The sequence below is a fragment of the Phodopus roborovskii genome, unplaced genomic scaffold (genome assembly GCF_943737965.1).
Source record: "Phodopus roborovskii unplaced genomic scaffold, PHOROB, whole genome shotgun sequence".
Lineage (NCBI taxonomy): Eukaryota > Metazoa > Chordata > Mammalia > Rodentia > Cricetidae > Phodopus > Phodopus roborovskii.
Window position 1 is genome coordinate 13,809,490 of NW_026126541.1, and position 17,203 is coordinate 13,826,692.

General features: G+C 44.6%; 1 protein-coding gene across 1 annotated transcript in view; it reads left to right on the forward strand.

The window, feature by feature from the left end:
* Window positions 1-16: 16 nt before the first annotated feature.
* Arl3 (ADP ribosylation factor like GTPase 3) overlaps window positions 17-17,203 on the forward strand; it is a 44,669-nt gene continuing 27,482 nt past the window's right edge. The window contains exons 1-2 of the mRNA XM_051199693.1: window positions 17-160; window positions 9,740-9,883. Of these exons, the coding sequence (XP_051055650.1) occupies window positions 158-160; window positions 9,740-9,883 (147 nt within the window). The 5' untranslated portion in view covers window positions 17-157. The remainder of the gene's footprint in view (window positions 161-9,739; window positions 9,884-17,203) is intronic.

Here is a 17,203-nt window from a genome sequence, read left to right on the forward strand (position 1 = left end):
ACTTTGGGCAAAGAGGAGCAGAACCCCGCCCCATCCCGCTGCTCTGCTCCTCCGCTGAGCGTGCGAGGGACGTCAGGGGCGGTGCCGCAGCAGTTACCCCTGGTAACGGGGGAGGCAGAAGGAGGAGGAGGCGGAGGAGGAGGGACTCGGCTTGAGGATGGTGAGTGTGGGGGACCTGATCCCTCTGGACCTGGACAGTCACCCCACCACCCCCCGCCTCCTGTCCCCAGGTCCAAGGCAAGGCGCCGCGCTTAAGGCCAAGGGGACGTAGGATGGCGCTCGCCTTGCTATCTAGGGTTCTAGATCGGTTTCGGGGGCGAAGGGGGAGCCCCAAAGGTGGGCCCTGGAGGGAGGCCTAGGCCTGGGAGGAAGGAGGGATTCGCAGTGAGTCCGAGGCTTGGGGAAGGGACTTGTAGAGTGCTTGGCTGGAGGGGAAGGAGCCTGGGCTCCATCATCTTTCTGGGCACTGGGATGGGATGAAGGCGGCTCCGGGGAGCTGAGGAGGAGATCAGGCCAGATACACAGGCTTAGATTTTCCTGCGGAGTCGACCTCTCGGCGCCTCGGGACTGTAGGGTCTGAAACCCGGACAGAAGTGGGAGAGGCGCGGTGCTACTGCCTTTGAGATCACCCTGGCGGCACCAGGGAGATGTAACCTAGCTTTCCGAGATGCTGGCGTCTCTGAGTGAGGTGTGCAGGGACTAAGTCCCAGGACAAAAAGAGATACCACTGGGAAAGAGATACCGCTGGGAATGAATGCCTGATTTCACATCTCTATGGTGGGTGTGCTCCTGCTGAAAGTTCTGCACGGTCTAATGGTTGTTGATGAGCGATTTTTCTTTCCATATTTATTCCATGCTGATAGAAGCAAATTAGCCTCCCGTGTCTTATCATTTCCTTCAAACTTGTTGCAATGTCCTTTTGCTGTGGCCGCACAAAAGGTCTTCTTACCAATCAGGCCCCTCAAACTAAAAAGAACGAGAAACTGTAAGGAGTGGGCATCAGCTTGAAAACAAGCCTTTTCTCCGTTAGCCATGATTAAGGCTTTTCCAAATTGTAAGTTACGGTATGTGACAAGATTTAACCGGAGACAGTCCCTTGTTGATATTTTTTTTAATTATTATTTTATGTGTTTGGGTGTTTAGCCTGCATAAATGTTTTTGCACCACGTGTGTGCCTGGAAGACATCTTTTGGTCGCCTGGAATTGGAGTTACAGATGACTGTGAGCCAGCGCGTGGATGCTGGGAAGCGAACACTGTTCCTTTGGGAGAGCATCAGTATTGCTGAGCGTCTGTCTATCCAGCTCTCCTTGTTGATCTGTAGGCGGTAGATGGAGAGTAAAAATAAAATTAAGGGGAAATGAATACTTTTAGAGTTAGTCAAAGAAAACTTGATTTTAAGGCATTTAGGGTAGGTTGGTTGGCTTACTGACTGCTGTGAACTGCTTCCTATTGCTTCCCTCTACCCCTCATTATTTTTGTGAAAATATTGAACTATCTCTGTTGACTTCAGACGAAAAAGCTCAGGTGGGAGAGGTTTGTTTAGCAGGCACAAAGCTCTGCATAAAATGTAATGTGATAGTACCTGCCTATTAATCATCCCAGCACTCCAGGGACAGAAGCAGGAGGATCAGAAGTTCAAGGGCTACCTAGTGATTTCCAGGCCAGCCAGGGGTACCTGAGACCTGGCCACAAAAGAAGAGGAAAACTACACATCTCCTTTTGGTCAGTGTGTGTGGGTGTGCTTTGTTTTGTTTTTAGAGACAGGGTTCCTTTGTGTAACCTCGGCTGCCCTAGAACTAGCTCTGTAGACCAGGTTGGCCTCAAACCCATGGTCAGATTACTGAATGAGAAAATTTTGACCAAAGAAATAAATAAATGCACATTGTCAGATTGTTAAGTAGAATTATTTAATCTAAGATTGTCAATCACATTTCACACTTGTTACATTTACAGTTATTTCTAACCTCAGGCTAAACAGATTTTAACAAGTGTTTTCTCTGTATTATTTATACATGAGCTGTCCATTTAAAGGCTAAGTTTATCTTAACAAATGAGTTCATAGATAAATATTTACACAGAAAATAAATGTATTTGAGAAAGTGGTCATGGCTGCTCACATCTATAACCTCAGCACTTGGGAGGTAGAAGGAGGAGGGTCAGCAACTCTGTCTCGTAATAAATAGATAATTTAAAAATTAATGAAAATAATTAGAACTGTGATGTAAAAGGCATGCCAGGCTCGGTGTGGTGGCTCATGCTTATAATCCCAGGATGCTAGATGATAAATTAAGAGGATCACCATGGGTTAAGAGGCCATCCTGGGCTACAGTTAGTTCCAGGTCAGCCTCAGCTGGAGGGAGACCCTGTCCCAAATGCCATTCCCTTAAAGGGAAGAGCCACGTACCAAACCAAGAGAAAATGAGATTTGTTACAAATGAGAAACATGAGAGTTGTCTAACTTTCTTCATTTTATCATTTGAGTGGACTGTTTAATTTCACGATTGCTTAATTTATAACTAATTACAGGTCATAATAAATAAACCACTGCGCATGTTTCTAGGTGCAAATTGGCACTGTTTGTAAGTATTTAACAAATTGACCTTGTGCATACAATATTGTTAGGTACAACTAAAGTATTCAATTCTCAAAAAATTTTTTTGAGAGTTTTGCGTTAGAGCATGTATGTGCACTCTGGGCATGCCTGGCTCTCAAGGAGGTCAGAAAAGGGTAATGGATCCCCCGGAGCTACAATCAGCTGTGAGCCACTGTGTGGGTGTTGAGAACTGAGCCCCAGCCCTCTACAAGAGCAAGTGCTTTTTTAATTATCTATTTTATTTTCTGTGTGCAAATATTTTGCCCATGTGTGTGCATATGTACCGTGTGACTTTGTGATGGCCTCAGAAGTCAGAGGGTGGCTCCGGATCCTTTGGAACTGAAGTTGTAGGTGGTTGTGAGCTACCTTGTGGGTACTGAGAATGAACCCAGGTCCCCTGCAGGAGTGACAGTGCTCTTATCTGCTGAGCCAGCTCTCTAAGTAAACAATAAGAAAGTAGGGTTGTGGGGTGTGGTACTGCACACCTTTAGTCCCAGCACTTAAGAGGCAGCAGCAGGTGGCCAACCTGGTCTACATGGTGAGTTTCAGGCTAGCCAGGGCTGTGTTGTATACCCCTCCATCACAAAAAAGAATGAGGAGGAGGAGAGGGAAGGGAAGGGAAGAGAGAAAAAAAACTAGGACAAATTAGTTGAGATTATCTGATTTTACAAATCCTTTTTCTTTCTTCAAACGTGTAAGTTATTCTTAGATCTGGAAGTAGAACACTTGCGTTTAAACGGTCAGTGTCATGATTAAGTGTGTCACATATAGTATCCCATGAGCCCTATGCTTAACTGTACAATTGAGAAGTGAGCGCTACCCGGCATAGAGACTCACCTTTAACCCCTGCACCTCTGCGAGATCGAAGCCAGCCTGGTCTACATAGCAGGTTCCAGGACAGCCAGGGTTACATAGTGAAATCCTGTTTCCAAAAACAAAACAAAAACCCAGCTTGTATGTGTTTTAAATTTTAGCTGTGACTAATTTTTTTTTTTTTTTCTTTCTAAAATTGAGTGAAACAAAAAAACATTCTGAGCTTCCCTGAATATTTAGGGTCAGCTGTTTCACCTGGCCTTGGAATCACATTCTCTCTCTCTCTCTCTCTCTCTCTCTCTCTCTCTCTGTCTCTCTCTCTCGATACTTATTGTGTGTGTGTGTATGTGTGTGTGTTATATAAATATTAAATATGTATGAATGTTTTGCTTGCCAGAAGAAGGCATTTTATTCCCTGGACCTGGAGTTATGAATGGTTCTTAGTCACCATCTGTTTGCTGGGAATGAAACCCAGGTCCCCTGAAAGAAAGAGCAACAGGGGCTGGAGAGGTGGCTCAGGGCTTAGAGCACTGGCTGCCTTTTCAGAGGTCCTGAGTTTGATTCCTGGCAACCACAGGGTGGCTCAAAACCATCTCTAATGAGATCTGGTGCCCTCTTCTGGCATGCAGGGACACATGCAGACAGAATGCTGTGTATGTAATAAGTAAATAAATCTTTAAAAAAGAAGTTTTTAAAAGGATTAGGTACATAGTTCAATGGCAGTGTTCTTACCTAGGATGTTTAAGGTTCAATCCCTAGTGTTTTAGGTTTTTGTTTTGTTTTGTTTTTTCATTGAGACAGGGTTTCTCTGTGTAGCCCTGGCTGTCCTGGAACTCACTTTGTAACCAGGCTGGCCTCTAACTCACAGAGATCCACCTGCCTCTGCCTCCTGAGTGCTGGGATCATTAAAGGTGAGCACCACCAAGCCAAACTAATGCTTAGTATATGCACTGTGCACACACATCCCCCCCCCCACACACACACATAGGCACACCCCATCCCCTCCCCCACACAGCCTCAAATGGAAAGAAAAAAACATGCAGGACTGGCAGTATTTATCCCCAGCTCTTACAGATATATAAAAAGAAAAGTGTTACTGTTGTTTTGAGTGGCTTCTGTGTGCCCTGCCTTACAGAATGTCCTTATTTAATCCTCTTGGTGGTTCTCATCAGAGGTGATCATTGCGCTCTTTGTCTGCATGAAATGGCTGGCGGGATTCCCACACAGGGCGGCTGAGTGCCTATAGTCATCAGAGGCCTCGGTTGGAAGAAAACACAGTCTGAGTGCTTGGAGGTGGCCCAGTGAGTCAAGGGGCTGGCCACCAAGCCGCAGAGCTGTGTGGGATCCCCAGGGCCCATATAGTGGAAAGAGGGAGGGCACTGACTGACACTAGCTTCCTGCCGGCTTGCACAAGCACTTTGTACTAAGCACACACCCATACACACACAGTGCACACACATGAAATAAGTAAACAAAGTTTTAAAAAGTGATTGCAAAGAAGAAGACAGAATTGAAAGTTCTCCCTTTCACATGAGTAGGACCCTGTTGAGAGGTTAAGTGGGATTGAAATCTGTCCGGTTTAAGCTAGTTAGGAAGGGCATATGCCCAGCTGCTTATCTGTCTCTCTGTACCAATTTTCCAGCACATTCCTCTAACCGCCCCCCTCCACTCTGGTTACTTCAAATGACCTAGTTTGTGTCTTCTGGGATCAGAGCACCATGCCTCTGCCATGAGTTGAGTTTAAACGGATGTTGAGGCAGATAAATTTCTGAGGTCCAAGCCAGGTGTAGTGGTACACACCTTTAATCCCAGCAGAGGCGGGGGTGGGCCAGCCTGATCTACAGCGTGAGTTCCGGGACACCCAGGGCTACATGAAAGATATGTCTCAAAAAAAAAAAAAAAATATGCAAACAAATAAACTCTGTATTCCATAGCACAGAGTTCAGGTTAGGGTTAGGGTGAGCTGGTTGTAGGAAAGTTTGTTTAAATATTTTGTGGCTGAGTGATTGTGCGTCTGCACCCCAGAGTACAGATAACTTGTACGTGCCCAAGCTGGCCGCATGTGCACACAGTTGACTGGAGTTCTTGTTTCTCATTAATGTATCCAGTGTTTTGGGATTATAAATCCTGTGTAGAGATTACGTCTCTTTTGCTCACTCTTCTGCTTGCAGAATGTCATGTTAATGACAGTTGAATGAATGGTTGTTTGGGTCAAAATTACCCTGTAAAAAAAAATAATAATTGCATTGTCTTTATACCGTACAACCCATCTGTATCATAAATTAACTTTTAATGAATGCATCCTTTGATTTGATGCTTACAGCTTGGCATGGAGACACACAATTGCAGGGTGGAGTTACTCTGCTCTCTTTCATCTAGCCTCTTAAATCCGCTTACTTTGTACCTTTCGGGCAGAACCCTGTTAGCTATAAATATCCTCTCCCCATTTAGTAATCCTGGCAATCCTGTGACCCCGCCCTCCATCTTGGGTTAATATAGTGAGCTGTTACACTGTGTTCCCTGGGTCGAGCTTGAGATGCCGTTTGTCATTTCTGTTGTTGTTGTTTTGGGTTTGTTTGTTTGTTTGTTTTTTGAGACAGGGTTTCTCTGTATTGCTTGGGGGGGCTGTTTATCATTTTATTGGAAGGGAGAAAACATTAGCTGAACTTTCTCTTTCTGTGTTATTTCACTTACGGAACGCATCTGGTGTTACCGCCTAATAAGGGAGGTTGTTCATTAGAAATTAAAAGTATACAGGGCTGGAGAGATGGCTCAGGGGTTAAGGGCACTGACTGCTCTTCCAAAGGAGCTGGGTTCAATTCCCAGCACCAATTGGCAGCTCACAACTGTCTATAATTCTAGTCCCAGGAGACCTGACATCCATGGCAAAACACCAAGGCACATAAAATAAAAATAAATTAATTTTAAAAATACACACACACAAAAAGTGTATATTCTGTCCTGTTAGGTTGAGGAAAAGCGCCCATAGTTAGAAAGATTTCTTTCCTCGCTGTGCCGTACACCTTGAATGAATAGAAATTAAGAGGGCCAGGTGTGGTGGTGCACACTTTTAATCCCAGCAGCACCCAGGAGGCAGAGGCAGGATTCCTGTTGAGTGAACCCACTCTCAAAACTAAATAAATAATCGCCGGGCTAGGGATGAAGCTTGACATGTGCAAAGCCCTGGTTCCTGCTGGAGCTGGGGTTACAAGCAGCTTGAAGTTTGACGCCAACCCACATTGCAAGACTCGACCCTGGGTCCTCTGCAAGAGCAGCTCTCTCCCACCTCTCTGCTCCCACTCAGTGATTTCCTGTTGAGGAGGTACTGAATGAAAACAGAAAATGCTAATTTTAAACCTTGTAAATAATAAAATATTTTCTATATAAAGAGGCAACAGTTTCTTGACAATTTCTACTCTTGGGGGTAATGCATGAAAGTTGTACTTGTGGCTTTTAATGTGTTAATTTGGTGAATTCCCGTTTTTTAGTGTATTTTAGGAGCTAATGCGACCCTTCCTGTAAGTGCTCAGGGACTCAGAATGAGTAAATCAATATTCTCTCCCATTCTTGGTCCCTTTTCTACCCCTGACCTACAGGGTCTGAGGGGGCGCGTTATAGACGAATGGTTTCAGTCTAGCTAATAAAAGATGGAGAGACAACTTTGTTGAGATGTTGATTATGAATGCCTTGTACACTGTGTCTGGATTTTGTTTTTGTTTTCTGAAACAGCTGGTCTATACTCTGTAACCTTCCTGTTCAGGTTCCTATAAAAGCTAAATGAAGGTCAAGCATTTTCAGCCAGTAGTAACCCAGGAGACTTCTCATAAATACAGCTTGAAGAAGGAATGGAATCAAAGTTGCCAGGGCTAAATGACATGAAAATAGAAGCAAAAACATGCCCTCCCTTAAATAACAACAAAAAGTACTCCTTGTCTTTTGTTAGTTTCAAATTTATTCAGCTTTTGTCCTAAACCTTTGACACAACATTTGTCTGTCCTAGACTAAATTTTCCATCTTAAGCTGAAAAAAACCCCGAGGCCTAGAGCAGCTAATGTGGTCCTCAGCTGGCCCAGCACGGAGAGGAGACCAGGAGAGGTTGCTTGCTGGTCTGCCTGCTTATTTCCATGTCATTGTCCTCATACCTAGCTGCTGAGAATTATTTCACAGAAATACTATTTGATCTTCGTCAACATACTGGCTTGAATCTTTGCCTGGTGCAGTACGAACTGCAATCAACCTTTTTATGTAATTCTAAATTCTAAGACTGAGCTTGACGAAATCTCTACTCTGGCTGGGAGATTAGATTATATGCCCCTAAAAACTGTGTTATCTTTTGATTCTTTTGTTTGTTTGTTTGTTTGTTTGTTTGTGACAGGGTCTCTCTATGTAGCCCTGGCTGTCCTGGAACTCACTATGTAGCCCAGGCTGGCCTTGAACTCACAGTGATCTGCCTGCCTCTGCTTCCTGAGTGCTGGGATTATTAAAGATGAGCACTAACACACCTGGCCCTTGCTTCTTTCTTTTTTAGCTGTGCCTTGTTGGTCTGGCATTGTCAGCTGCAGGACAGAACAAATAAACAGCACATAAAATTTTCCTTACCTTTTAAATAAGAAGGCAGGGATAGGGGCTGAGGATATATGTCAGTAGCATGGGCAAGGCCCTGGGTTCAGTGCCCAGTACCAAAGAAAAAGTGCTGATGGAGAGATGGTTCAGGGTTTAAGGGACTGACCACTCTTGGAAAGGACCCATGTGTGGGTCCCAGCACCCACATAAATGATGTGGAAACTTCGGGAGATTTGACTCCTGACTTCCATGGGTACCTGCATTCATGACCATATGCTCATGCACAGACGAACGTAGATGCACATAATGAAAAAATAATATGTGATGCCCACCGTTAGTCCCAGTAGCATATCTCTGAGTTGAGTTTGAGGCCAGCCTGATCTACAAAGTGAGTTCTAAGACATATCTTTTTCTTTTCTTTCTTCCTTTCTTTTTCTTTTCTTTCTTTTTTTTTTTTTTTTTTTTTTTTTTTTTTTTGTGTTTTTTTTTTGTTTTTTTTTTTTGTTGGTTGGTTGGTTGGTTGGTTGGTTTTTTTTGAGATAGGGTTTCTCTGTGGCTTTGGAACCTGTCCTGGAACTTGCTATGTAGACCAGGCTGGTCTTGAACTCACAGAAATCTACCTGCTTCTGCCTCTCCAGTGCTGGGATTAAAGGCGTGTGTCACCACCTCCCAGCCCTGAAAAACCCTATCTTAAAAAGCAAAATTAATAATAAAAAACAATAATATTTAAACACTAGTTAAATCATGATCATGAATGTCTTTTATAATTAATTCCCTAATTGTTACACCTGATTTTTCATCTGAAAGACAGGGATACTTTATATTGTTATCCTGCAAAGATGAAGTCATGAACATGAATTGAAACAAATAGAGCCTAAGTGTAGAGGGCAGCTGCCATTTCATGAATCCTGTTTGAGTCTTTGCCCAGCACCTTAGAAAACACTCTGGAGGCGGAGGCAGACAGATCTCTGTGTGCTGGAGGCCAGCCTGCTTTTCAGAGGGAGTTCCAGGATGGCCAGGGCTACACAGAGAAACCCTGCCTCAGAAAACTTTAAAAAAACAAAATCTTGTTTTAAGTGGCTCAACTGTCATTATCTTAACCTTCATCCTAGAAACAGGACTTCGGTATGCATCTCTTGGCCTGTTCTCTTATCACCTCCCAGGTCGCCATCTTTGATCTCCATCAATAGCCAGGATCCCCTTAGATCTACGGTGGGGCTCTTGGAGCTCAAACCTCGGCACAGTGTCCTTTGTGCTGTTTCCTGTCGGGACATCACTCTCCCTAGCCCACAGAATCAGTCCTTGCCCTTCTTACACCGTGTGGCTCTGGGGTTGGCACTTGCCATACAGTTCTCGCCAGTCCAGCGGTTTTAGGAGCGCGTACAGTGTTTGCCTGTTGGCACGATCCCCACCTTAGAGTCCTGTATTAACTCTGGTGGGCAGTTCTAGTACCGCTCTGGTAATGGAGAAGCGTGAGCAGTGACTTAGTCTGATATGGTAAGTGTTCATGGGGGCTTGAGGAGCACGGGTGGATGTCACTTCACACTCGCAGAGGATCTGCTATGACAGGAGGGGAGCCGGAGTCAGCCATGCTGCTTACCAGGTTGCTGCGATTCCTACACCTCTACTCACACTTGGAAGTGGAACAAAGGGCATGGGAAGCAGGAGGCTGTCTGTGACCGAGGGCCTCGCTCAGGAGGTCACTCTGATGTCTGCTAACCCTGATGTCGCTGCCCCCGAGTAATCTCTCTCTTTCATGATTGTCCAAGGGCTTGCTCTCTATTTTGCGCAAATTGAAAAGTGCACCAGACCAGGAGGTGCGGATCCTTCTCCTGGGCTTGGACAATGCTGGCAAGACGACTCTACTGAAGCAGCTTGCATCTGAAGACATCAGCCACATCACACCTACACAGGTGAGCACCCGAGGGAGATGGGAATAGCTGTTCTGCTTTTGTGTCTGTTGCTGTGATCAGATGCAACTTGGGAGAGAGAGTTTAGCGCCATGGTCCATCGTTGCAGGGAAGTCAAGGCAGGAACATGAAGCAGCGGCCACACATCCACAGTGGAGCCCAGAGAAAGAGCAAATGCTGCAGAGTGTCTGCCTGTACTGAGCCCCTCCCTGTACGACTCCTCAGTTAATGTAATCATAGCAGCCCCCCCCACATGCTCATAGACCAGCCTGATCAAGAGTCTCTCAATGAGACTCTTCCTGGGGGGGCTCTAGAATATGTCAAGTTCACTACTAAACCTCCCATAGGTAGACTATTGCTATCTATGGGAGGTAGAAATTTATATACTGCTAAGGTTTATTTTTGAGAAGATTCTATATTGTCTAAGAATAATCAGATTTCAAATACATATACAAGGAAGTCCATGTGTGTGAAGTAGTTAGAATAATCCAGCTCTGGCTGGAGAGATGGCTCAGCCATTAAAAGCTAGGCTCACAGCCAGAAACAGAGTAGTCCATCTCACAGAGTTAGGAAGGAAAGCAGTGGTTAGGGATCAGGGATGGGATAACACAGAGCTTTGCCCAGTGTGTAGAGACAATTTTTGTAAGATAAAAACCATTCTGGGGATGGATGCAAATGGTGTAAATGTACTTAATGCTACCAAACCTTACATTTTAAAATGGTTAATCCAAAAAGAAGAAGAAGAAATGAAATGATTAAAGGTGATTGTTTTTAATCCCAACCCTTGGGAGGAAGAAACAGTGAGTTCTAGGACAGTTCCAGTTCTAAGAGACCTTGTCTCAAAAAACAAAGGTTAAAAAGGTCTGTTTTATGCAGTGTATCTCCTGCCACCATTATAAATGTATATACACATTCTGATCATCTTTCTCAGGCCTAAGTGACCACTACTTAGACACCCCACACACACCAGAGCATTAGTACATGACGTGAATTTGTTTTATGAGGTGTGATGGTAAACACCTGTAATTGCAGCACTTGGAAGACAGAGGCGGAGTGTCAGGGATTTAACAGTCCCTGACCACACAGTAAATTCTAGGTCAGCATGGACTTCAGAATGCCTCAGAAAAGAGTAAAGATTTAGCCAGGCACGGTGGCAGACACCTGGAGCTCAGAGACAGGAGGAAGATCACCGTAAGTTTGGGTCATTTTAGTCTATATTGTGAGCTGCAGAGCGCCCAGCTCACAGCTGTCAGCCACTCCAGGTGCAGGGCGTTTGACACCACCTTCCAGCCTCCATTGCACCTACATGTATGTGGTGCACATAAACTCACAAAGGCACACAAGTACACATACATTTTAAACAAACAAACAAAGGCCCTAATCAGGGCTAGGGGTGTAACTAAGTTATAGAACGCTTGCCTTGAATGCTTGCAGCCCAGGACCAAAACGTAAAAGATTTTATCATTAGTTATGAAGAGGACTCTAGGAAAGTATATAAGACAATAAAGGTCTAGGAAAGTATATAAGACAATAAAGGGAGTCTGCAGAGAGGGGTCATGGTTAAGAGCACTGACTGCTGTTCCAGAGGTCCTGAGTTCAACTCCCAGCAACCACCTGGAGGCTCACAATCATCGATAGTGCGATCTGATGCCTTCTTCTAGCATGTAGGCATACATGCAGACAAAGAATTCACATATTAAAAAAAAGAATTTTAAAAATCTCAAAAAGAATATTTTAAGGAAAAAGTATCCTGAATGAAACAAACCAATTTTTTATTTGCTTAATTTTTTTTTAATATGGGAAATTTATTGGGGAAGGGAAGGAAGAGAGAAAGAGAGAGAGATTAACTTGCTGATTCTTTAAGACAAGGCCTCACTATTTAGCCCAGCCTGCCCCTGAACTCAAGATCCTTCTGCCTTAGCTTCCTTAGTGCTGTGGTTACAAGCCTGCAACATGATGTCCAGCTATGTGTAAGTTTTTCAAATTAAAAACACAAACAATTTTGCCGGGTGTTGGTGGCGCACGCCTTTGGTCCCAGCACTCGGGAGGCAGAGACATGCAGATCTCCGTGAATTTGAAACCAGCCTGATCTACAGGGCCAGTTCCAGGACAGGCTCCAGAGCAATACAGAAAAACCCTGTCTCGAAAAACAAAAAGACAAAACAAAACAAAAATAATTTGTTGGTTTTATTTTGTTTTTATTTTCTTAAAGATTTATTTATTATATACACAGTGTTTTGCCTGCATGTATGCATACTTGCCAGAAGAGGGCACCAGCTCTCTCTATAGATAGTTGTGAGCTGCTAGGAATTGAACTCAGGACCTTGGAAGAGCAGCCAGCAGCCACTGCTCTTAACCTCTGAGCCATATCTGTAGCCCCTTATTTTACTTGTTGAGACAAGAGTTCTCTATGTATCCTTAGCTGTCCTGGAACTTGCTCTGTAGACCAGGCTGGCCTCAAATTCAGAGTTCCTCCTGCCTCTGCCTTCCAAGTACTGGATAAAAAGGCATGCACCACCATTGCCTGGCCTGGTTTGTTGGTTTTAATCTAAGTTTATCAGCCTTCCTCTTCCTAAGGGGGGCAAGCAAGCAAACTGCAAAGGGTAAGTGTGGTGTTCACAGCCTGAAATGACAATCAAACTCTGACCAGAGAATCCCACAGGACTTCTGTAGGCCTCATTCCCTGTAAGAAAACCTAAGGAAACCTGGCTTTAGGCCAAGACAGCCTGTTAATCTTAAAACTTAAAACTCTTTAAACGTGTGGGCATTGGGGTTTGAGCAAACCGGTCTTAGCATTTTCTGTCCTTGGCTGTGGTAAGCCCCCGGTGTCGGAGCTGCAGGCTGGGCTGCTGTGTGTACTTCACGGCCTCTGAGTCTTAGCAATTCGCAACTCTGCAGTAAAGTCATTTCAACTGCTACCAAATGAGCAATTTTATAGCTTCTGAACAAATTTAATGTATAGCCCAAGGAGAAGCAAATTACAGCACTCTAGCCTACAAGGCTGAAAACACACATTAGTGTGTCAGGGTCTCTGCCAAGAAGAGAAGGGCTAGGGGCTTAGGACTAGCAATAGGCTGCATTTGCCAGAGACTGCAGTGGAGGCTGGACCAGTGCAAACACAAACGAGCCTCTCGCTCTAACTCAGCGCGCTGTAACTCGGCGTCCGTGCCGCCCTTCAGCCTTTGTTTGATGTACTGTAGATGGCTGATTTTATAGTGTTGCGTTTCATACTTACTCTCTGAAAACATACTCTTACTCTATTTTTGTTTAATATTTGAAAAGGCACTAGGTGTTCGCTACTGCAGTCAATTTAGAAAGCAAAAGCAAGTTGAGAAGCTAGAGAACATAGCTGCTGGTGAGATGCCTCAGTGGATGAGGGTGCTTACTGCCGAGCCTGGCAGCTAGCATTCAACCCCTGGGACCTGTGTGGTGAACTTGTCCTCCTGGTTTAGCTGCAGTGCACACTCGGGCACGCACACACGCACGCATGCACAGACACACTTCACACACACACATATGCACATACACACACACCACAGAGAAAGAGAGAGAAGAAATTTTTTAGAATTTGAAAAGAAAATATTTATAATGCCTGTGATGGTTTGACTAAGAATGGCCCCATAGGTTCGTATATTTGAACGCCCAGTCACCAGGAATGGCGCTATTTGAGAAGGACTAGGAGTTGTGGCCTTCTTGGAGGAAGTGTGTCACTAGGATTGGGCTTGGAGGTTTCAAAACCCATCAGGCCCAGTCTCTGTCTGTCGGTCTGTCTGTCTGTGTCTGTCTGTTTCTCTGTCTCACTCTGTCTTCAGATCAGGATATAACTCTCAATTGCATATCCAGCACCATGTCTGCCTGCAGGCCACCATGCTCCCTGCCATGATAATAAACTAAACCTCCAAAACCGTAAGCAAGCCCCAAATTAAATGCTTTCTGTGGTAAGAGTTACCTTGGAAGCTGGGCAGTGGTGGTGCATACCTTTAATTCCAGCATGCAGGAGACAGAGGCCGGTGGATCTCTGGTTTTAAAGCCAGCTAGTTCTATGGAGTAAGTTCCATTTCTTCTCAGGCTTTTGGCTAAGATCATGTATACAGTGAGTCCCAGGACAGCCAGGGCTACACAGAGAAACCCTGTCTCAAGAAAAAGAAAGAAAGGAAGGAAGGAAGGAAGGAAGGAAGGAAGGAAGGAAGGAAGGCAGGCAGGAAGGAAGGAAGGAAGGAAGAAAAAAAAAAGAATATAGTATAGATTTGTTTTGGTTTTTGGTTTTTGCTTTGTCTTGTGTTTCGGTTTTTCAAAACAGGGTTTCTCTGTGTAAAGCAGACTGGCCTCCTAAACTCACAGATTCAAGTACCTCTGCTTCCAGAGTTCTGAGATTAAAGGTGTGTGCCACCACTACCTGGCAAATCTATCATCTTTTTAACTCAGGATGAATTATGAACATCTTTCTTTGTTTTTGCTTAAGCAAGGTCTAATGTATCTCAATATATCCTCAATCTTGATATGTGGCTGAAGGTGGCTCCGAATGCCTGACCCTGTCTTTATCTCATGTATGTGGAGTTTACAAGTGTGCCTCACCACACCTGGGTGTGTGCAAAGCTGGGGGTCAAACCAGGGCTCCCCGCATATCAAGCAAGTGCTCTAGCAGCTAAACAACATCCCAGAGCTTGAACATCCTTATGTATCGGTTTGTACACACATGCACACTTGCAGACACACACATCTGTGATTACATGTTGTACTCATTTATTTATTTCCTTAGGATAGTTTCCCAGCAGATTCTGTGGATCTGATTTGCAAAAAAAATAAAATAAAATAAAATAAAAAAAAAAGTTTTCATGATAGGGTTTCTCTGTGACTCTTGGCTGTCCCAGAACTCATTCTGTAAACCATGCTAGCCTTACCACCTGCCTCTGCCTCCTGAGTGCTGGGATTAAAGACTTGTGCCACCTCCCTTGGCTTTTATTTATAAAAATTTAAGAAGTTCTGTTTTTTTTTTTTTAATTACATTTGTTTATTGTGGGTTAAGCTGCAGGCATGGGCCATAACAGAACACGAGAGAGATCACAGCTTATGGAAATTAAGGACAATTTACAGAAAGGAATTGGTCCCTGCATCCATGCTGAGTATCCTTGCGATTGAACTCAGGTGTCCTGCTTGGCGGCAAGCGCCTTTATCTGCTGAGCCATCTCACTGGCTTGAGTTTATGTTGAAGGCATTATGTAGCTTGTGCAAGGCCCCGGTCCCAGTCCCTAGTACTTAAGAAACAAAAAGGCAGAAGTTTAAGGAGTTGATCTGTGTGGTCACATCACAGAATTTATTACTGTTTATTCTCTGCTTTGTTCCAGAAAGGGTTTGCTATCACTTGGCTCTCTATATATAGCTTTGTTGAGGAATAGAATTTCCAAGTCATGGTCATGGTGACGTTCCTATAATTCCAGCATTTCAGAAATGGAGGCAGGAGAATCAGAAGTTCATGGTCTTCCTCAGCCACTATGTAGTGAGTTCAAGGCCAGCCTGGACTACATAGATCCTGTCTCCAAAAAAAAAAAAAAAAAGGAACGAAAGATACACAGAAGTCGTTTTGCCACCATGAAGACGCCACTGTCACTTTCATGATACGTTTAAACCATTTCCCTCAGAGTTCTTGAACAGCTAATTTACTCAGTCATGGGTGACTTGGAAGAGCGCCAGTCTGCCCCGTCCCAGTTGTCTTCTCCGAGTGCTCCTCGGTGGCACTGAGTGGCAGTGTTCCCGGGCCGCTGCCCTAGGCTGGGCCTGGCCTGCTAGGTAGTAGTGCTGGCAAGCTGCCAGGTGAGGCAGATGCTTTTGGAGGTGTCCCCAGACCCACACAACTCCAGTTACTCTGCATAAAGCCTACTTGCATTGTAGCAAAGTATTGATGGACTATTTCAAACCCCGGTTCCTCTTTGTCATTGTTACAAGAGGGTTTCCCTCCTCTTGCCCAAAGGTCTTGTTAGTTTGTTTCTCTCCACTAATTCCCTGCTGCCGTGACTGGCTTCCCCATCCTCCTTTTTCTTTCTTTTTATTTAATTTTACCCATCTTATGTTTTGAGGTGAGGTCTCAGTCTGTAGCTCTGGCTACCCTGGAACTCGTCAAGTAGCCCGCCATGCTGGGACTAACGGTGTGCCGCCATTTCTTTCGACCCTCCAGACGCTCCTGTCCCTCCCTAAACTTAGTGTTTGTTCTTTTCTCTTGTCTTTAGCTTCCGTTTCTGGTTTCTGTCACATACGTGTAGTATCCTGTTACACTTCATCCCGAAGGCCTCATGGGGAAGGGGTTTGTGCTGGTCATAGATAACCTCGTGTCTCATTTTCTCATACACAGGTATGCATATACACAATATGTATTTTTCCATGCCTTTGGAAACCTGGAACCCAGGACCTATACATGCTAGGCAAACTCCCTACCTCCAAGCTACACCACAGCCCTCGTATGCATAGTATTTATAAAAACATTGGCCGGGCTGTGGTGGCACACACTGAGGCAAGCAGGTCTCTGAGAGATTGAGGCCTGCCAGGTCTACAGAGCGAGTTCCAGGACAGCCAGAGCTGGTACCCAGACAAACCCTGTCTTCTTGAAAAAGAAGAAGAAAAGAAAACATGGTGTGAGCCAGGTGTAGTGGCTCAGACCTCTAATCCCAGTACCTGAGAAGGGAAGCAGGAAGAAAGGGATCCATCCTCTGCTACTAAGCATCTTCCAGTCTAGCCCAGACTCAGGAAAAGAGAAAGAAAGTAGCCTGTTAGCCTTGATATTATTAACAATGATTCTTCTGAATGAAATAAACATTTATAAGTGTGTTTTCTTTATTATCACAGTAAGCCATTTGCAGTATTAACAGTATCACTTTGTATCACATCTGGCAGAGTACTTCAGAACGAATGTACAAAGTAGCCATTAAGCTTCCTATGCCCTGGGATAGAGTGATGATGGCTCAGTGGTTAAGAGCACTGGCTGCTCTTCCAGAGGATGTGAGTTCAGTTCTCAGCAACTACATGACAGCACACAACTGTCTATAACTCCAGCTCCATGGGGTCCGACACCTTCACACCAATACAGATAAAAGATATTATTTAAGGGGGGAGGTGGCTCATTGGTTAAGAACATTGGCTTCTCTTCCAGAGGACAGGTTCAATTCCCAGCACCCAGTACCCACATGGCAGGTCACAGCTGTCTATAACTCCTGTTCCAGAGGATCTGACATTTGACATCAATGCAAATAAAATACAAATTTAAAAAAAAAAATATTTCTAAGCCTGGTGTCAGTGGCTCACTCCTTCAATCCCAGCACTTGGGAAGCAGCG